The sequence below is a fragment of the Sus scrofa genome, chromosome 7, assembly GCF_054392235.1.
Source record: "Sus scrofa isolate SSC_HxYL_T2T_F1_AM1 chromosome 7, Sscrofa_HxYL_maternal_Yorkshire_Landrace_v2.0, whole genome shotgun sequence".
Taxonomy (NCBI): Eukaryota; Metazoa; Chordata; class Mammalia; order Artiodactyla; family Suidae; genus Sus; species Sus scrofa.
Genome location: NC_139389.1, coordinates 134,854,115 through 134,875,039, shown reverse-complemented (window position 1 = coordinate 134,875,039; position 20,925 = coordinate 134,854,115). Strand labels below are relative to the sequence as shown.

Genomic DNA, 20,925 nt, shown 5'->3' with positions numbered 1-20,925 from the left:
TTTTTTTGTAATCAGATGACACTTGTCATATAAATCTTTTTTATCCAAGGATTGTTTGAAGAGAATGATGTTTTTGTTTTTTTTTTTTTTTTTTGTCTTTTTTGTCTTTTGTTGTTGTTGCTATTTCTTGGGCCACTCCCGCGGCATATGGAGGTTCCCAGGCTAGGAGTTGAATCGGAGCTGTAGCCACCAGCCTACGCCAGAGCCACAGCAACGCGGGACCCGAGCCGCGTCTGCGACCTACACCACAGCTCACGGCAACGCCGGATCGTTAACCCACTGAGCAAGCGCAGGGACCGAACCCGCAACCTCATGGTTCCTAGTCGGATTCGTTAACCACTGCGCCACGACGGGAACTCCAGAATGCTGTTTTTTGAATGGCTCTTGTGGCCTTCAGATGCAGACTTCCCAGGGCTAGATGTCCTGTTTTGAAATGTTAATTATTTGCCAGCGTTTCAGAGGCTCCTGTCGTTTGCCTTGTTTTCAGTGGGTCCCTGGCCGTCGCGGGAAGAGGACAGGACCGGCCTGGCGACGGCTGGAGAAACCGGAGTCTCACTTTAGCAAGTTAGATGAAAACAGCTTCCTTCCTGTTATTAGCTGCCCTGCCTGGCGGACGGCGAGCTGAACAAGAGGCAGGGGGACATTTCCTGCCTTCTCTGCTCGCGGTCCAGGTTCTTTTCCTTTATGCTGACATTTTTGTATTAGTGAAAAAATATTTTTGCTTATTTTACAAAAAATACCTCAGAAATGCATAGGTTCAGCTGGATAATGCGATAGAGCTTTTAATGTGGATAGCGTGGCATCGAGTCTTGTTCAGATTTAATGGTTGATGGTAAGAGAAATAGCATTTAAAACAGTGAAGCTGTTTTTATCCCGTCTAAAATATTTTTGCTCCTCAAACTACTTTATAAGCCTCTGTAACAAAAAACAAACCAAAACCACACAGCTCGATTTTTCTATACACTCGTAAGCGTTTTGGAAAGGCGTGGTTTCCCCCTTAGCCTGGCAGTGCCAGGGCTTATGGCCTCAGCGCCCAGAAGCGCAGGCCTGTCGGGGGCTGGAGTGGGTGAGAGCCGGTCAGAGCTCAGGGCCACCCCCTTGGCCTGGCAGAGAGGCCGGCTGCTCCCGGTTCCCTCTTCATGGAAGGGGAGTGAAGGCGGCTGGCTTGGTTCCTGCTCTGCTTCAGAAGCGGGTGCCTTGAAGGTAGGTTAACCCTGAGTTGCTGGGCGAGTTGCTCTTGCCATTTCGGAGGTTCCTTCTCTCGTGTCTGGCCGCGGGGGCTGCAGCCTGGCGTTTCTTTGTAGCCTCAGGTGTCGGGCGTGGGGTCGGGTTCTAGAAGACTGGTGTGGTTTCGGCAGAAGGAGTTCTTTTCCCTCAGAGACGTTTATTCCTCCCGCGAGACGGCAGAGCCAGTCGTGGTTAAGTACGGTCAGGGCTTGAATCCACTCTGAGTAAGAGGATTACCGTGGAAAGTTTTCCTTCTCACCGTTTTTGTTTGTTTTTGTTTTGACACCATGGTCTTCCTTGTGTGTCAGCCATCCCGTGCAGAGACGTGGCCACGTGGGACTTGGCCCGCTCAGTGTTGGGACCCGGCTGATAAGTAGGAAGCGGGATGAGCATGGTTTATGTGCAGAAGATTCAGGAGCTTCGATGGGACTCTGGTCTCCACACGGACACTGGCGTTGTTCTTTAAACTCCGATGCGCTTCTTCCTGTTGTTTTCCAGTGGCGTGTGTTTAGGAGTAAATAGCTGTCTAGTAAGGAGACTCCCACGTACGCGTGTTGAGGTCGGAGAAGGCGCCCTGTGTTCAGCTCAGGAGCTGGGTCGGTGACGACGGGGTGGATGACGGTGAAACGCCTCCTTGGAAGCGGTAGTTTCTCTTTTGTTCCAACCGGGTCGGTGTTGGGGGGCAGGCCGTGAGGTCGGGGCGCTGGGCAGGGGGCGGGCGGCCCTTCGCGGGGCGCGGGTGAGAGAAGGTGATGGGAGCGGCGGCCGGAGCCGTGGGCAGCGCCGCGGGGCGGTCCTTGCACCCGCCTGGGCACCGGCTGGCCCTGAGGCCCCCGTCCTGGGCCCGGTGTGTGTCCCTGCGGCGTCACTAGTCAGGGAGGCGGAGGGCGGGGGTGGGGGAGCCAGTCTTCGGGCTGAGGCCGCGTCACCACAGACGCAGCGGCTCTGCGTGTGCACACCGAGAGCTCGTGGCGTTCGTCTGCGTATCGTGTGATCCTCCCGATGACCCTCCGTCCTGGGATCATCCTCCTTCACCAGCGAGGAAAGCAGAGCTCAGGTCACGCCCTCGCAGCACCACTGGGGGGCCCGTCTAACCCAAGCGCTGCTCCTGGCCTCTGTGCCTGTGGCTGCGTGTCGGTGACTTCTGTAAATATCCTTGATACCTCGTGTGTGTGTGTGTGTGTGTGTGTGCGCGTGTGTGTGCGTGTGTGTGTTTAGGGCCGCACCCGCGGCGTATGGAGGTTCCCAGGCCAGGGGTCAAATTGGAGCCTTAGCAGACGGCCTACACCACAGCTCACAGCAACGCTGGATCCTTAACCCACTTGAGCAAGGCCAGGGATCGAACCCGCATCCTCATGGATGCTAGTTGGATTCGCTAACCACTGGGCCACAACCAGAACGCCCCTTGATGCTTCTTGAATAAGCGAATGAACGAATCATGGAGCCCAGCAGCATCTGCGACCCCGCCCTCCGTCCTCCGGTGTCTCTGTAACCGCTTCCCTAGTAGTAAGCACTCTTGTGACCTGTATCGCAGACTGGTTAGTTACTGCCTGTTTTTTAAGTGTCTTTCTTCCAAGTGAACACGGTTTGGTACGGATTGTTTCTGCCGCCCCGAGTTGCTCTCGGACATTTCCGCCACCCTCAGGGAGCCCCGAACCCGCGCGCTCACGCTCCATCCCCCGCCCCCGCCGCCACTGATCTGCTCTCTGTCTGTGGATTTACCCCTTTGGGCAGTTCGTATAAACGGCACCGTAAAACGTGTGGTCTCTGTGCCTGGCTCCTCGCCTGGCATCCGGCTCGTAGGAGGCGTTGCTGGTAGCACAGATCTGCAGAGTCTTCCGTTGTGTGGAGGGAGCGTGTTTTGTTTCTTCAGTCGTCGCCTGATGGACATTCGGGTTGTGTGTGGCTTGGGGTACTGTGAGTAATGCTACTGTCAACACTCTATGTGCAAGTTTTTCTGTAGACGCACGTTTCATTTCTCTTGGGTACATACCGAAGAGTGCAGCTGAGGGGTTACGTGGTGTGTCCACATTCAGCGTTTGGAGGAGCCGCCGGGCAGGTGTGACTGCACCCTTCACGGCCCTGATGGTAGCGTGTGAAGGCCTTGTTCCCTTCGCTCCCGCCGGCAGTTGCTCATTATTGTTAGTGCTACGGTGTTTGATAGGCAAGAACTGGGTTGAGGTGGGATGCTGCGAGAGATGCGCGCAGACCGGCAAGAAGGCTCCGCCTGCTGCTGTTAACTCCAGCCGTCCTCTCGCGCGCTTTGGTTTGCGCTTCCTTGCTGGCTCACCATGTCGAGTGTCTTTCCCTGTGCTCAGCCATTTGTGTGTCTTCTCTGAGAAATGTCTGTTTAGCTCTTTTGCCCATTTTTAAATTGGGTTAGTTCTATGAGATTTTTTTGGTATTTTGTAGGTGCAAGTTCCTTATCCAGATATATGAATTTGCACATATTTGCAAATTGGCACATAAATTCTCCATACTGTAGCTTGTCATTTCACTTTCTTAGTTGTGTCCTTTGAAGCACAAATACTTTTAGGGTTTTGTTTTTGTTTTTGTTTTTTTGCTTTTTAGGGCTGCACCCACGGCATATACAAGTTCCCAGGGTAGGGGTCGAATAGGAGCTACAGCTGCCGGCCTACACCACAGCCACAGCCACGCAGGATCCTTAACCCACTGAGCGAGGCCAGAGATTGAACCCGCATCCTCATGGATTCTAGTTGGATTCCTTTCCACTGCACCGCAACGGGAACTCCCCTAGGGTTTTTTTTTTTTATGTATTTATTTTTTCTTCTAATTTTATTGACGTACAGCTCTGTGTGAGCTTAAGGTGTACAGCAGAATGATTTAACTTACATGTATCATGATGCGATCACCACAGTGCATTTCAGGAACATCCTTCATCTCCTCTAGATACAGAATTACAGAGAAAAAAGTTTTCCTTGGGATGAGAGAAAGAGCTACAAACTTTCAGTCACCAGATAAATGAGTCGCAGGTGTGAAATGTGCAGCGTGGGGAGGGAATATAGTCCGTAATCGTGTGATATCTTTGTGTGGCGACGGGTGACAACCAGCCGCGCGGTGTCCACCGTTTGGGAAGGTACAGAAATACTGCGTCGCCGTCTGTACCAGGAAGTAGTGTCACGTCGGTCAGTTCTCTTTCAAAACCGCCACGTTCATGGTGAAAGACAAGATTCACGGCTGTCAGAATAAATCCTAAGAGTTCTCATTACAGGAGCGTTCCCCGGCCAGGTTGTGACCCATGCCCTGCGGCAACAACACTGGCTCCTTAACCCATTGTGCCAGGCCGGGGCTCGAACCTGTGTCCTGGGGCTACACCCGCTGTGGCCATCGTTTCCTAACGTATGACATCAGGTCAGCATCCCGTGCCCTCAAACACACGCAGGGCTGCGTGCCGGTTACCTCGCAGTAGGACGTGTGAACATGTCAAAGGGGTCGGCTCCCTCAGCGACCCGCATGCGTGATGTCGGCGCCGTGCATGACGTCCATGGTGCTTTTTTCCCCTTGCTGATTCGATCCCGGGTTTCAGCACCAAAAAAAAAATTTTTCCCCCTTTGGTTTTTAAAATGGAAATTTTTTAATGTAATAAGAAATATGAAGTGTTGCATATGTGGGAAATACAGATAAATAACAAGGGAATAAAAATCTCAAGTTCGTTTCTTTGTACGAAACCTGGGCTTTGGGTTTTCTCAGTTTGCTCGCTCCTCAAAAGCTGACGGTATCTGTTCTGCAGGTTTGAGAGGTTATTTGACTTCCCTAACACACAGGTAAATGTTAGCAAGTGGTGACAATTTTATCCAATACTCGGGGTGGAAGAGAGAGTAGAAGACGGATTTAAAGTGTTAAGTCAAGATCTGTATGTTCTTATGGCTCTGAAGTCAAACCACGTCCTATTTGATGTGATCGCAGCACAATGTTGGGTATTTTTGGTTTCCAAAAATCCCCCCAAATTACTGATTAATGAAATAGGTTGCCTTCCTTCGAATGTATTAATTTGCTGATGATTTGCAAACTTCTTACTTTCTTATTTTACTCTCGCCGTTCCTTTCTTAGTTGCCATTTTTATCAGTGTCTTTGTGAAAAGCCTTGGACTAGTGTCTTCTAGAAATGTGCCAGCGAGGCTCAGACTGGACGGTCAGGAGCCCGGAAAGAGGGAACCAGGCTTCTAGGGGCCGGAGCCCTGGCGCTGTGCTCTGTCCTCAGTCTCAGACAGAGGCCTGGTGAGTCCAGGGCATCCGGGAGGAAGAGGTGTAGACGTCCCCTTCCGCCCGGCCGGCGGGTCACAGCCCAGTTGTGAGTGTGTCGCTTTAGGATGCCGTGGCTTTGTGCTGGGAAGGAGTGAGGATTGCAGGCCCCTCTTCCTGCCCCGCACAGCAGCCGAGCTCACTTCCCGCTCCCTCTTCCTGCCCATGGCCGAGCTCTCCGGGGGCGTCCCCGGCTCCGTGCGGGTGTGTGCAGGGTCCGCTCAGCTGACCTGCAGGGCGGCTCCTGTAAGCCAGGGGTGCACTGTGGACTGCCTTTTGTCTTTCAATAGAATGCTGAGGGTACAGCTGGCTAGTAAGCTTCCTAGATGGCTAGTTAGCCAGCAAGAACGGAAATACATGCATTGCTGGGTGCCTTCTCCCTCCTGCTGACACTGGGGCACAGTCCTGTCCCCTCCTAACCTCTGCTGACTCCCCGGGGGACCCCAGCCAGGCCCTGACTCTGATGCCAGCTGCATCCCGCGTCCAGGTTCACAGCTCCAGCCCTGCTCCTCTCCAGAATCCGGGCTCACTGGCCCGGCCCCTTCTGGGGTACGCAGGTCACCCCACTCTGCTCCCTGCCCCTCCTCCCAGGAGGTTGGGCCGCTGCCTTGAAGACACCAGTCCTCCAGGCCCACCTTTGGGTTATAGTCGGAACCTCAGTGTCCAGCCACAGTGGTCACTCTCCTTCCTGCCCCGCCATGGTCCCAGTTCCACTGCTTTTCGCCTTTTATCCACAGGATTTACTGTTTTCTGTGCCATCTGCTTATTCTTAGTGTGTTTTGTTTCCTTGCTGTCTTGCTCCACTAAAATGTAAGCTCCACACCTGACCCGGGAACAGGACTCCAAGGCTGATTTTAAAAGCTGTGCCCTGGAGTTGCCGTCGTGGTACAGTGGTTAACAAATCCGACTAGGAACCATGAGGTTGTGGGTTCAATCCCTGGCCTCGCTCAGTAGGTTAAGGATCCAGTGTTGCCGTGAGCTGTGGTGTAGGTCACAGATGCAGCTCGGATCCCAAGTTGCTCTGGCCATGGTGTAGGCCAGCGGCTACAGCTCCAATTTGACCCCTAGCCTGGGAACCTCCATATGCCGCGGGAGTGGCCCTAAAAAAAGACAAACATAAATAAATAAATAAAAGCTGTGTCCTCACAGAACTTTTACCTGTTTCTCCCTCTGCCCCCATCCTTCCAGAAAAGGTATGTCCCCCCCTCGCACCCTCATAGCTAGTGTCTTCTCTCTCTCTTAGCAACTGAAAATTCATCCATGCAGCTTATCTCCTGAATATCCTATGGCTCCTCCCTTGCTCGTCCATGTGCTGTGTTCAGCGTTTCTCGCCCCGCCGTCTGCCCGGCCAGGGGGACTCTGAACGGCAGGGAGGTGGCCTCCAGGAGGAGCTCCAGCCGGGCTTTTCTCATAAGTGAGGTTTTGCCTTGAACTTGGATAGGAGGCCTGTGGGCCTCAGCCTGGCGGGGCAGCTGGAGATGGAGAAGGAAGCAGGGCCCAGCCAGAGGGCCCCGGGAGGGGACACTGTTAGGAGCGAGGGGCGTGCCAGCCAGCAGGTGCCCGTGCCCAGCAGCGGGCCCTGTGCACGTGCTGGGGGGCGGCCAGCCTCAGCGAATGCCTGCCCGCGTGGCTCGGCCGTTGCGGATTCACCCTCCTGGGGAATAATTCCAGCTAGTTCCGTGGCATTTCTTTAGAACTGTTGCATTCAAAGAGCAGTGTGGTAGAGAGGGCGGGGAGCCTTCGGGTGTGCAGAAGAATGACAGAGATGGTTGAAAGGCTCTAGAAAACTGTGCAGTGTTGAAAAGCACAGGAAGCTGTGACTGTTCCCATCGAGAAGGAGAAGCAGCTTCTCAGATCTTTCCACTCCATGGTTGGGTTCTTTATTGGTAGAAAGTTAGGTGAAAGAGCCAGACGACTCGATGTTAAACTATGATGAAATGTTTGTTTGTTTAGGGCCCCACCCAGGGCATACGGAGGTTCCCAGGCTAGGGGTCAGATCGGAGCTGTAGCTGCCAGCCTACACCACAGCCCCAGCAACGCGGGATCTGAGCCATGTCTGTGACCTGTGCCACAGCTCACGGCATCACTGGATGCTTAGCCCACTGAGCGAGGCCAGGGATCGAACCCGAGTCCTCGTGGATACTGGTCAGATTCTTTTCCACTGAGCCGTGACAGGAACTCCAATGACATTTTTTTTTTAGTTAAATGTTGGAATGGGGTACATTTTACCTTTTTTTTTTTTTTTTTTTTTTTTTTTCCTCGCCATTTCTTGGGCCACTCCCGCGGCATATGGAGGTTCCCAGGCCAGGGGTCAAATCGGAGCTGTAGCCGCCAGCCTACGCCAGAGCCACAGCCACGCGGGATCCAAGCCGCATCTGCGACCCACACCACAGCTCACGGCAACGCTGGATCCTTTACCCACTGAGCGAGGCCAGGGATCGAACCCGCAACCTCATGGTTCCTAGTCGGATTTGTTAACCACGGAGCCACGACGGGAACTCCTAGGGTACATTTTAGAGGAAAAAAATGCCCTCAGCTTTTCCCTTCTTTCTTTCTGCGCTGGAGTGATCACCAGAGCAAGAAGGTAGCTTAGATGACCTCTTAGGGGAAGGGTACTGGAAGCGGCCCTTCCAGCAGGGCCTTCGCACCTTCTGGGCTGCTGGCCAGCGCCTCGCGTTGCCTCCGCTGGCTCGTCTAGGAGTGCGGAAGGGCGAGACCGCGCGCCCCACCCGTCCCAGAAGCCGGCCCCAGTGCCCTGGGCAGACACAGACCTGAGCCGCTGCACCAGCCTTGGGCTCGGGGAGGCCCAGTTCCCTCCCTCATGGGGGGGGACGGTGCTGCCTGCTGCGCAGGGTTGCGGGCTGGCGGCGGCCGTAGGTCACGTCGGGTGCAGACTCACGGCCCGCCTCGCTGTCACTCGGATGCTGTGGCGGGCTCGGCAGCAGGTGCTCTGCCTGAGTGGGTCACAGGTTCACGTCCACGCTCCGCGGAGACTTCGCCCTCGCCTGCCTGAGTAACGTGAGGTCAGAACAGTGAACTAAAGCTCCTGCCTCAGAACTTCTGCTTGGAATGGGGAAAAATGTGACTCTTGAAAGCTTTCGTCCCGTTTCCCCAGAAGCAGCAGCGTCACGTGCCGACTGTGCTCTTTCAGGCGCATCCCGGCTCCTGCGTCCTGCCGGTCGCCGCGCTGTGATGAGCGACGCGCCTTTGAGCCCGTGCGGGGGGCGGACGGCAGCTCCGAGCCCGACGGGAGGGCGCCCGGGCGCAGTCTCCGCCTGGGCCGAGCTCTGGCTCCCGCTGCCGCTTCGTGTTGGACATTTAGGAAGAAATTCTTGAACTGGGCATCGGTGAAGCACGGCAGGCAGGCGCGCGGAAGGGCCGAGGTCGCTGGACCCGCGGGCGCGCGGCTGTGGGTGAAGTGCTGCTCTGGGGGGCTCGTTCCCTGGGGCGGGCGAGGCGGGGTGGAGGCTGTTGGGGTCAGGACCTCGCGGGCCAAACTCCCCTCCCTCTGCTGGCCCAGCGGGTCCGGGAGCCTCTGCTTGGTGGCAGCACTGCTGTTCGCGGCCCGCTCGTGGGGCCTTTTTGGGGTACTCGGTTTTCGGGGCTGAGCCCTTAGTGGCAGGTACTAAGGGCCGCCTCGCGGCCGTCAGTGTGGAGCCTGCCTGGTAGAGCGTGTTTGTTAGGCGTGCATCCTCTTGGTTGCTAGTTTAGCTGGTTTCTAGGATGAGTTGGGTGGTGCAGTTTGCGTGTTAAATATGTCGTAAAGCAGTGCTAAGAGAACTGATGAGCACACAGTGTCACCCGGGGATAGTGGCCGCGGCTACTGTGTCACGAGAGCACCGAGTATGGTGCTGGGCACGGCGCTGAGGGTTTGGCCAGTGGCTTCTTGGAGAGGTGCTGTGGCTTCCAGTCGGCAGGTGGGGCGTCCGCCAGGCCCCTGTGGTGGCCCGGGGTGGCCCGGAGGTGTTCGGGTTTAACACACGGACCCACAGCGGTTGGGTTGGCGCGCGTGCGAGTGTGTGCCTTCGGCGAGGGACAGGGGTCCTGGCAGGTCGCTAGCCAGTATTCATTCTGTGCTTCTGCCTTTCCCTTTTCTTAAACCTGGATTTTACTGGGCAGGATGCTTCCAGTGACTCCCAGAAGAAGTGGCCTGAATGCAGCTGGCTCACTGGCGTGAGCATCAAACATAGTATTGTCGCCGGTGTCTGGGACTTGAATGCAGGTACTCCTCCCCATCGGAAATTAGGTTTCTGCCACTTGGCTTTTACGAAACATCTACGTTAATACTTGTTTTTGGTAACCACGAGAAACCCCAGCACAGCTTTCACTTTGAGGGGAAAAGGTGAAAGGAGTGCTCCGTGTTTATCTTGCAGTTTCCGAGGCGCGCCCGCACCCCGCCCTCCAAGCAGTGAGAGCGGCCGCCAGGCCCCTCCCCGCGGCTTCGCACCGCACCTGCAAGTACCTGCGGGCGGCTCGGCTTAGTGGCTCAGGGAAAAGTTTCCCAGAACCGCTCCATGTTCGGTCACGAGGAAACCTGGGTGGGACTCGGTTGGCAAAGATGGACCAAACGGAAGGAATTGAGAAAAGCAGCCCGTCAACTTCCGAGCGGAGGCAGAAGAAGGAATGCGGGGCTGACCCTGGAGTCTGTCCCCAGACCAGCTCTGGGCAGGGTTAGCCACCTTCATGTGGCAGCAGGCTGTTGGCATGAGACTTTTCCTGGTTTACTGTTGGCTCAGCACGGCCTCCCCACCCTTCCCCACCCCAGCTTTTCTGACTCAAGCTGAACCTGACTCGTCTTCTGAGTCAAGTATGACAGGGCTTCCTTTGCAATCCTCTAAAATCTTAGACCGCATTGAGTTAAAATTGAATGTTCGTGCCACAGCATTATAGTTCCTGCTTATCAGCCTGTGTGGAAGAGTTTCTCCTCGGAGAGCTTTATTTGGGAATTAATGGGGCTTCTCGGAAGATTCAGCTTTCTCAGACTAGTGATTCATGGGGAGACGGATTTGTGACTGTCTCCCCGTGAAGGGTAGTTTTCTGTCATTTAACAAAAAGTCACAGTTACTGAAGTTTCTGTGGTGGCACAGTGGTAATGAACCTGACCAGTATCCATGAGGATGCAGGTTCAATGCCTGGCCTTGCTCAGAGGGTTAAGGATCCGGCATTGCCCTGAGCTGTGGTGTAGGTCACAGATGTTGCTCGGATCTGGCATTGCTGTGGCTGTGGGGTAGGCCGGCAGCTGTGGCTCCGATTCGACCCCTAGCCTGGGAGCCTCCATATGCCCCAGGTGTGGCCCTAAAAAGGCCAAAAGAAAAAAAAATCATAGTTATTAAAACATAGCCTATTTAAGCACATTTTTCCAAAACTTGTTGGTACATGTTGATCCTATCAGCGATCTGAACCGTGCGGACGGAGTCAGAGCTGTCTGGGAATTTTAAACTCATTCAAAGCGTGTGCCGCTGGAAGCGTGTCTGCTTTTCCTGCCGCTGGATCAGGACCTGGCTCTCCTGTTCTCCAGTGCCGGGGATGCTGCCGCGGCTGCTCAGCGTGGGTGGAATTCGTGTCTACTTCATTGTCCTGCCTGTGGCCACACTCCCTGCACCCTGGGGCGCTGGTCTGGCCTCTTCTCCCACGGGAGCTCAGACATGTAGAGCCTTGGCGTGTCCTGGGCTCCAGCCTGGGGACTTGCCCGCACCACCTGCGGCTGCCTCTCGGAGCTGCCCTGGGCCTGCACCTGCCAGGGGCGGGGTCCTCGCTCCCAGCAGCAGCAGGTCCTGCTGTCTCGTGACGGCACCAGAGCTGGCAGCTGCCAGGGAAGGGGCGGACTGTCCCCTCGGGAGGGAGGAGACCTGTCCCTCATGTCCTCTGCTTGTCACTTGGCCTTGGGCTCCTGTTTCTTCATTAGCAGACGGACTGTTGGGACCGGATAGTCTGAAAGACCATTTCTAGGTCCCGGTGTGTGGCTGCAGAGTGGCCTGGGCTGGTCGGCGGGTGGGGGGCCTGTGAGCCTGAGGCGGGGGAGGGCAGGACAGACACTGGGGAAGGCCGGGCGGCCCCTCCCGCGGGCGCTGCCCTGTGACACTGCCCTCTTTGCTCAGCCTCTCCGTCCTGCCGCTCCTTCCAGCCAGTCTGATCTTACTTCCTCTGGTGATAAACAGACCCGGGGCGGGGGGCAGTTTCTGCCAGAGATCCCCCCCCCCCCCCGTTCTTCCTGGCAAAGCTTTTTCCTGTTTAAAGGCAGCACTGGATCGCATATGTGCCAGCACTTGCCCTGATTGGTTGATTGAGTTGTTGCCTTTTAGGGCATCCGTGAGGTTCTTTGGGGGACAGTCTTGGGTTGTAGAAGAATGAAGAGATTAGGAAAAAATGTATCCTAATTAAAGTTTAGCTAAATAAGGGCTAAAGCTTTATTCAGTCTTTTTTTGGTGAAAAGATATTTCAAGCTGTTGAATATATTCTTAACTTAGAAAAACATGCAGGCGCCCCCCACCGGCCCCCACCCGGTGGAGAAGGTAACCTTCCCTGAGACCAGCTCTTGAGAAGAGTCGTTGAGTCTCTGTGCCCCAGGGACTTGGGGAGCAGCTTGACCAGGGGAGGTAGACCCTGCCTTCCTGGGCCGTCCAGTCCAGCGGGAAGGATGGCAGTGAGTGCGTACAGGTGCCAGGCTTACCAGCGGGCTGCTGACCTAGTCACCTGGCTGGAGCCGGGGCCCAAGGATGAGTAGGAGCTATGGGTGAGGCCTCCAGGGCTCTGCTGTGGGCGACCCAGTGTTGAGTGAGGGCCTGCCAGCTGGAAGGCAGGCACAGTAGGATTGAGGGGAGTGCAGGGGAGGGGGCATCGGCTGGGCCTGGGCGTGCCTCAAGCTGGGTGATTTTATTTATTCATGCATGCATGCATGCCTTGCCTACAACATATGGAAGTTCCCAGGCCAGGGAATCAAACCTGCACCACAGCAGTGACAGCGCTGGATTCTTAACCTGCTGTGCCACATGTGTGAGCATTGAAAGTCTCACCAAGAGCCTCGAGAGGCCACTGAGTGAGCAGGGAAGTGATGAGATGGCTTTGGAGAGGGGTGCTGTGGGGCTGAAGGGCAGGAGAGCAGCTGCAGGAGCGCAGGGCAGCCTGGTGGCCTGCCTCCCAGGAGCAGGAAGAGGTAGCATCGGGGGCGCCTGGGGGTGGGTTTGGGGAGTGGTCTAGAAGGGTGCCCAGGGGCTGTGGCTGCGGGTGCAGACCATTGGTGCAGGACTCCCAGTGGGCACCGACCCCAGCAGGGGCTGTGACGCAGAGGCCCCCAGGGCCGGCTCTGAGCTGAAAGGGGCGGTGTCTGTCCTTAGCTTGGTGGCTGGTGCGGGCACGCCGCGCAGGCCCAGCGAACATCTGCCCACTGGGCACCTTTTTGCGTTTGCTGATGGAGCAGGAGGGAGAGGTGCTTTCACTCTTTGTAACATTTTGTTTGTTTGTTTTCTGGCCGTGCGCACAGCTTGCAGGGAAGTCGCTGGCCGGGGATCAAACCCACTGCTCAGTAGTGCTCACGCTGAATCCCCAACTGCTGGGCCACCAGGGACTCTAAAGTTTGTAGTAGTTCTGTTGTCTTCCTTCATAATCTGTTATCACCATGAAGTCAAGCATTATCTCGACATTACAGCTGATCTGTTTTCTTCAAGCTCTCCATGTTTGCCTTGCAAGAATCTCGATAGAAATGACATTTAGAGTGAGTCCCCAGGGGTGTCTGGTTGCTGTGGTTTTGCTTGCATCCTGGCTCTCGAGGAGCAGTGTGGAGAGCTGGGAGCGGCTTGTGTTCTGCAGAGCCGCCCCCCCCCCCCCCGCCCCGACCCCGTGGGCGCCCGGCCTGCTGAGAGGCTCTTTCGGAGCCGTCGGCTCGCCCTCCGGGAGGCTGGAGCGCCAGTTCCCTGGCTAGAGGTCCCCCGAGTCAGCTGGCTCTGCTGAAGTGATAAAACAGCAGTGGAATCGTGTAAGGAGTCAACTTGGTCTCTCTCAGGCTGCATCGCAGCCCCCGCCAAGTGGCTCCCGCTACTCGGTCGCCGCCCCCTCCCCACCGCCGCTGGGGCCTGGGTTGGGTGCTTAGGGCCAGGCGCTCAGGATGACCCCGCAGGCATCCTGGAGTCTCCCCTTGTTTCACCCCAGGCCACAGGCGACTGCGCTCAGAAGTGTCACTGTAACCCATGCGGCCCTCCTCCTCCGGGCTGTCCTCGTCGCCCCAGCACCCGTCACCTCCCTCCTCCTCTGGGCCGTCCTCGTCGCCCCAGCACCCGTCACCTCCCTGGTCACCTCCCTGGTGGGCGGCATTGCTCACCCCGCTCTCCCTGTGGCCACAGATGAGCTTTAAAAAGAGCTTAGAAGTGTTTGGGGAAATGCTTTGATCTTACAGAGAAGTAGCAAATAACAGGGCAGGGAACCCCGTCTCGCGTCTGCGGGTGTGTTGCCGACACGCTGCCCTCGCCCTTGGCCTTGGGTGGTGCTGGCGTCGCTGCCTGAAGGAGGAGGACTTGGGCTCGCCCGCCCCCTCTGTAGGAGGGGCCACAGCGGGTCCCCAGCCCCCCGGCCTCTCCTGGCGGCCGGTCAGGAGGGTAGAACGTTGCTTCAGTTGCCCTTGCCCTCCGCTTTCGTCGCGATTAAACTCAAGTTTGGCAGGAAAATCACAGCAATGACACCTTTTTTCTCCCTGTGTCCTTCAGGGTGATGCCGGGTTTGACTCTGTCATCATCACTTAGGTGGTGTCTTCCTGGCGTCACACAAAGTCACTTTGTCCTCTTTTGATCCATAAGCGTTTCGTTTGGATGCACTTTGAAATTGTGTCAATATCCCATTTCTCATCAGTTTTTAATGTAGTAGTGGATCAATATCCGTGTGTGCCGATTCTGCTTCATTTAACGGGCTGGTTACTCTGTGACTGTCAATCACGATCTTGGCTCACTGTCCTTCGAGCACGTTCTTACTTTCAGGCACGACGAGGTGTCCTGGCTCCTCGTCTTTTCCCGCCCAGCTCTGGAGTTGGCCCTGGTTCCTTGGCTGCAGACTGGGATTCGGGAGCCGAGATCTGGCGCTAGTTGCGCTCTCAGCTGGGGTGTTGCTGCCTCAGGGCTTCTCCATAGACAAAGTGGAGGCTCCATGGGTACCTTCCCACCCATTTATCTGTGTGTTTTCTGCATCCACGTATATTGAAACCATGAGTTCACGCTGGCTGACGCCTCCTCTTCTAAGCCACTGTTAGAGGGTTTCGTCGTCTTCCTCATCCGTAACTTCCTTTTCTGACAGTGCAGAGCCTGGCTCCCGCTGTGCCGAATGTGCGGGCTGTGTGAGCATCCTTCTCCATGCAGCAGACCTCCTGTCCGTCCCCTGCCCCTCACCCCAGCATCACCCAGTTTGGGCTCTCACCTCTGCTCCCTGTTGGGCTCTGCCTAAAGGGGGCACCGGATGGAGACTGGAGGGGCTGGCAGAGGGAGAAAGGACTGGTGGCTTCCTGCTGGCTTCCTCTCTCTCTGAGGGACACTCCCGCAGCCCTCTTCCTCCTGGCGGCAGGAAGCGTCTTCTGGTCTGGGCATTTTCGCAGAGACCCCAGCTCCCCGGGCCCGCCCCTAGGGCCCGCCTTTGCTTCGAGAGCCCAGCCACCAGCAGCCGACCCGAGGCCGGGCCTCCAGAACTCCGCTGCTTTCTTTGGTTGCCCTGATCCTAAGGGTAGCGGTTGCTTCCTGCATCTGCGGTGCCCGTGTTAATCCTTTTCGCCTTTCTGGGCACCTAGTTCACAGTCCTTTGTGTGGTAGCTCCTTCAGGTGGCTGGTGTGGTTGCTGTCTGTTGATGCTCCCCAGTCCGGATGGCTGTGGGTGTAGACACTGATTGACACCCCCTTTGAAGGTCCCTCTTCCTTCTTTTCACTGGCTGAGCCCTTCCGTCTTTCTTGGTCCCCTCCTGCCGGAGTGATTTCAATGCCTCTCAGTACTCGTGTGGTTCGCGGGGTGGTTGGCTGCTGTGTGTGAGTTTCTGTCTGGTCTCAGCTGATGCAGAGTCTCAAGGATCTCTGCACACGCCTGCAGGACTTCTCCTGGGTCCTCAGAACTGTTTGCAGATACTTGGCATTTACAAAGAAACGTTTTCCTTCTGGATCCTTTTATTTATTTGTTTTTTTTTTTTTTTTTTTTACATTTTTTTGGTCTTGTCTTTTTAGGGCCTCACTCGCGGCCTGTGGAAGTTCCCAGGCTAGGGGTCGAATCGAAGCTGTAGCTGCCAGCCTACACCACAGCCCCAGCAACTCGGGATCCGAGCCGCATCTGCGACCTACACCACAGCTCACGGCAATGCCGGATCCCCAACCCACTGATCGAGGCCAGGGATCGAACCCGCAACCTCATGGTTCCTAGTCGGATTTGTTAAACATTGAGCCACGACGGGAACTCTCTTGTTCTATTTTTAAAAATTAGGTTTCATTCAATTTCAATCAAGTCGATTTCTCATTGCTTGATTCAGTTTCGTCACCTTTTCAGCCTTCGTCTAAGGAGTTTCCACAGCCCTTGCCCAGGCTGTCACCCTGGTCCTTCCTTTCAGGGACACTGCAGAAGCAACCCAAACAGCTTCTCTAGAAGGGCAAGGGGGTTAGGGTTAGGGTTAGGGTTAGGGTTAGGGTTAGTAGCTTCAAGTAAGATAAGTGACATGGGAAGAAAAGAGATGCAGAGAAAGCTGTTTAGGTCTCGTCCTTGCCGCAGGGACTTCTTCGCCGCTGCAACCCTCCCTGCCGGTGGGTCCCTGAGGCGGGAGGGGCTTTGGCCTGTTAGTCTGTGGGAGATGGGACTGGTTCCCTGTGCTGTACAGCAGGCCCTCATTGTGCATCCGTTCTAAATAGAACAGTTTGGATCTGCTAACCCCACCTCTTCACCCGTCCCAAGCCCGCCTCCCTCCCCGTTGGCAACCACAAGTCTGTTCTCTGTGAGTCTGTTTCTCTTGTGTAGACAGGCTCATTTGTGCCCCACTTGAGGTTCCACATAGATGGGACCTCACGTGCTGTCTGTCTCCCTCTTCCTGACTTCACTTAGTGTGGGAATCTCTAGTTGCATCCACGTTACTGCGAACGGCAGTCTTTTGTTCTTTTTAATGACTGAGGAGTATTCCATTGTGTGTATGGAATCTTCCTTATCCAGTACTTTCGGGTTGTTTCCATGTCTTGGCTGGCTGTTGTGAGTAGTGCTGGAGGGAACACAGGGGTGCGTGTACCTTTTTACATTATAGTTTTGTCTGGACATGTGCCCAGGAGTGGGATGGCTGGATCGTGTGCTAGTTCTGTATTGTTTTTCTCAGGAAGCTCCCCGCTGTTCTCCATAGTGGTTGTACCAGTTTACAGTCCCACCAGCAGTGCAGGAGGGTTCCCTTTTCTCCACACCCGCTCCAGCATTTGCTTTTTGTAGACTTAGTCATGATGGCCGTTCTGACCAGTGTGAGGTGGCACCTAGTGGTAGTTTTGATTTGCACGTCTCTAATAATGAGTGATGTTGAGCATTTTTTCAAGTGCCTACTGGTCATCCTTATGTCTTCTTAGGTCTGATGCCTGTTTTTCAGTTGGGCTGTTGATTTTTTTTGTCATTGAGCTGTATGAGTTGTTTGTATATTTTGGAGATTAAGCCCTTGTTGGTTGCATCATGTGCAACTATTTTCTCCCATTCTGCGATACTTTATTAAAAGCAATCATTGCTATAAAGTAAAAATAGCATAATTCAGTTGAAAAGAAGCAACAGAATGGTGGCATGGTGTTTATAGCTGTTACGTGTGACGAAGCCAAAATAACGCAGTTGACTAAAAAGGTCACGGCTCGATCAGTGAGCACATGTCATGAGTGAGTAGTTAACGTCACAGGCCAGGCACCCGCTGTGAGAGAACCGCACCTCCCGGGCATTGAAGAAGTGCCCCTTTCAAAGGAAGATGAGACCTCAGGAGACGCGCTCCGGAAGGCAGATCAGGGACCAGGTAAACGGCAGTGCCTGTTGGAGAGTCCTGGAGTTTCATCCTAAAAATTAATTTGAAACAGTAAAAAATCTGTCGAAATTTATTCACCATAAAAAATTAATTTAGGAGTTCCTGTCGTGGCTCAGTGGTGAATGAATCCAACTGGGAACCATGAGGTTGCGGGTTCGATCCCTGGCCTCGCTCAGTGGGTTGGGGATCCGGGGTTGCCATGAGCTGTGGGGTAGGTCACAGACGCAGCTCGGATCCCGCGTTGCTGTGGCTCTGGCGTAGACTGGCTGCTGTGGCTCCGATTAGACTCCTAGCCTGGGAACCTTCATATGCTGCGGGTGCGGCCCTAAAAAAAAAAAAAAAAAAAAAAAAGCAAAAATGAAAAAAATAATCATAAAAAATTTTTTTTAAATTTAAAAACTTCAGTGTTTAACCTCTGTTCAGTGGATACACAGTTTTAAATTGTTGGTATGTCAACTTAATGAAATACTCTGCAGCTTTTAAAGATCGTGGAGTATAGAGACATGAAAAATGTAAGGAGTGAAATAAAAGAATACAGAACCGGCCATGCAGACTTTGGCCGTGTCTGCAGTCAAGGCTGGGCAGGGGCATGTGGAGTTAGAGTGGGTCGTGGTACAGTTGGGAGTGGAATTTTCCTTGAGTTCCATGAGTATTGCTGTGAGGTTTGCACATTTAAAACAGTGGCCGGCAAGGTTTGTAGACGAGCCCAGAAGGCTGTGTTGAGCCGCTGCCAGGGCGAGTGTCGCGGCGCTGGGACCTGGCTTGTGGCGTGGCTCCTTGGCACGCGGCGGCACTGTTTCCTTCCCAGGCTCGCTCCTGCAGAGGCGAGACAGGACAAATCTGACTTGCTGCACAGTGAGATGGAAGGTACCATCTGCCGCTCTCCGGAGATGCCAGGGGAGGTTGTGGTCTTAAGTGGCCGTTGAAGGTCCATATTTCCATGAGCAATTCTGGGAATGAATATTCTGGGCGGTGTGCGAAAGCAATAAAGGTGAACCTTAGGTGACCTTTTAGGTTCTAGCTCAAGGGTTTTTTTAGCGGCCCCCGCCGCCCCTTTTCTAAAGAGTTGGGGCCCACTGTGTCCTGTTGCGACTTGTGTCACGGGTATTTACCGTGGTGCTGGTGGTCATTCACCGTCGTGGGCGCCAGGAAGCGTCCGGTGCTCTGGCCTTTTTCTTAGCTCTGGGAACCACGGCGAGGAGGCCGGGTGGTGCTGAGCAGCTGTTTAAGGAGAAAAATTAAGAATTAGGTGAGTAGTATGGAGCTCAGCCAGAAGCCCGGAAAGTAACCGATCGCGGGTTTAGGGGGCCTGGGAGGTACCTGCAGACGTGCACATACTTAGAAGAGAGAACTCAGAAAAAGCCCTGGGAGATTTTGCCCAGTTTCCCCCAAAGGGAATGTCTGTCAGGCTGCAACAGTGGAGGATTCCGAAAAGAGCTGTAGCGGAGTTCCCATCGTGGCGCAGTGGTTGACGAATCCGACTAGGAACCACGAGGTTGTGGGTTTGATCCCTGGCCTCGCTCAGTGGGTTAAGGATCCGGCGTTGTGGTGTGGGTCGCAGACGCGGCTCAGATCTGGCATTGCTGTGGCTGGGTGTAGGCTGGCAGCTACAGCTCCAATTCAACCCCTAGTCCGGGAACCTCCATGTTCTGTGGGAGCAGCCCTAGAAAAGGCAAAAAGATGAAAAACAAACAAACAAACAAAAAACTGTAGAGAACAAACCAAGCTTAGTGTAAACATGAATTGAGGCTCGAAGGTGAAAATAGGAGCGGGTGTGAGTGGCGTAACCCCCTGGGTGCTAGGCCGAGGGCGGGATGGACCGTGGTCGGGAGTGCGGCTTCTGCAGTCAGAGCGTGTGGCCTCCAGTCCAGGGGCTGCAGCAACGAGCTACACAAACTGGGGGTTCACAGTGGTGGAGGTTTTTTCTTTCATGGTTCTTGAGGCGGGACAGCAGGGCCTTGCGCCTTCTGAGCCCCCAGGGAAGAATCTGCCCGTCTCTTCTGTCCTCGCTGGTGGGGGCCGCCCTTGGCATTGGGTGCCTGCATCTCCACGTGACGGTCCCCTCTGTGGCCCTGGCCCAGACTCCTTTTTAGGAGGACGCCAGCCATGCTGGACATGGGACCCACCCTGTTCCCGTTTGGGGCTTCGTCTGCACTGGATTACCTCTGCGAAGACCCCGCTTCCAAATAAGGTCACAGTCACAGTTTTGAGGGGACACCATCCAGCCCAGTCCACCTCCCACGGGCCCTGGCTCGGCGGTCTCCTCTCAAAATGTGGGTGGTAGTGGGATTGCTCTCGGGGGTGGGTGTGCGGCTCCCAGCCCCGACCCAGCTTCCTCCTGGGCTCATGTGACGGCCAGGGTGGTTACCGCTGGACAATGTCTTGTCCCCCCGCCCCCCCCCCCCCCCCCGCCAACCATGCCGGCTGCCCAGTGGCCCGATGAGCTGACAGGTGGCGCCCAGAGCTCACTGACCTGGCGTGCTGGGCCCTGCAGACCCGGCAGGACAGCTTAGTGTCCGCTCCTTGGGGATCCGAGCCGTAATAATTTTACTGGGACTCCTCTTGGCGAGGGTCTTTGTTAGAATAGATGCGAGGTTCGGGTCCTGAGGTCGGTATCCTTGTTAATGTAGCGAAAATCCCGACTTCCCAGACAGTAACAACTTTATGGACGTTAACTATTCCTGAAAAGAATTCATTTAAAAAGTAAACTTTTTTTTTAAAAAAGTATAACTTAGTGCAATGTTCCAATCATTTAAATTTTTATCTGTTACCAAGTTACTTGCGTAAAATGTTAATTTTACTTTTTTTAATTTGTAGCTAAACCATTTACACAGCTGGTGAAGGAAATGCAACTTCATCGAGAAGACTTCGAAATAATTAAAGTAATTGGAAGAGGTGCTTTCGGCGAGGTAAGACCAACTTCGTTTTGTTAATTTTGCCTCTTCTGCCAGAACAGCAGCAGCTCCCACCCAGTGCTTCTCGGGTCCCATCCAGTGATCCCAGGAGGAGGTAATTACTGGGCTCAGTACTTAGGATGGGTAAAGTCCGAAAGGTAGAATTAAGCAGAGAAAAACAAAAAACAGGCGCTGGTGGCTGGCGGAGGACCCTGAGCATCGTCTGGCCTGGGGGAGCTCTTACGGAGAGTGGAGCCGTGGGGGTTGTCAGCTGAACGAAGGTCCTGGCACTCATTTTCCAAACAAAACAAGCAGGGGAACATGAGGGTGTTCTCATTTTTTGCAGCCGTCCAGGAGGTGAGCCTGGTTCCCGCGTCTGGAGGAGCAGGCGGTGCACCAGGTCCCGCGGGGGCCGCAGCCTCTGTGCCTAGCACCCTCCTGGCGGAGGGCAGGCCACTCTGCCCTGGATGGGGCTGCTGTGGCTCCCTCAGCAAGCTAGAATCCAGGGGCTTACTCTCAGTCACTTAAGAGTTTTGCCTCTTGAGGAGTTCCCGTTGTGGCT

The 20,925-nt window shown here is 54.8% G+C and overlaps 1 protein-coding gene across 4 annotated transcripts in view; it reads left to right on the top strand.

Moving 5' to 3' along the window:
- Window positions 1–20,925, top strand: part of CDC42BPB (CDC42 binding protein kinase beta) — a 103,456-nt gene that overhangs the window by 18,604 nt on the left and 63,927 nt on the right. For all 4 annotated transcript variants that reach the window (XR_014811375.1, XR_014811374.1, XR_002341125.2 and 1 more), the window contains exon 2: window positions 20,287–20,378. Coding sequence is in view for 1 of the 4 variants with exons in the window: in XM_021081621.2 (XP_020937280.2) it covers window positions 20,287–20,378 (92 nt within the window). In the remaining 3 variants the exon portion in view is untranslated. The remainder of the gene's footprint in view (window positions 1–20,286; window positions 20,379–20,925) is intronic.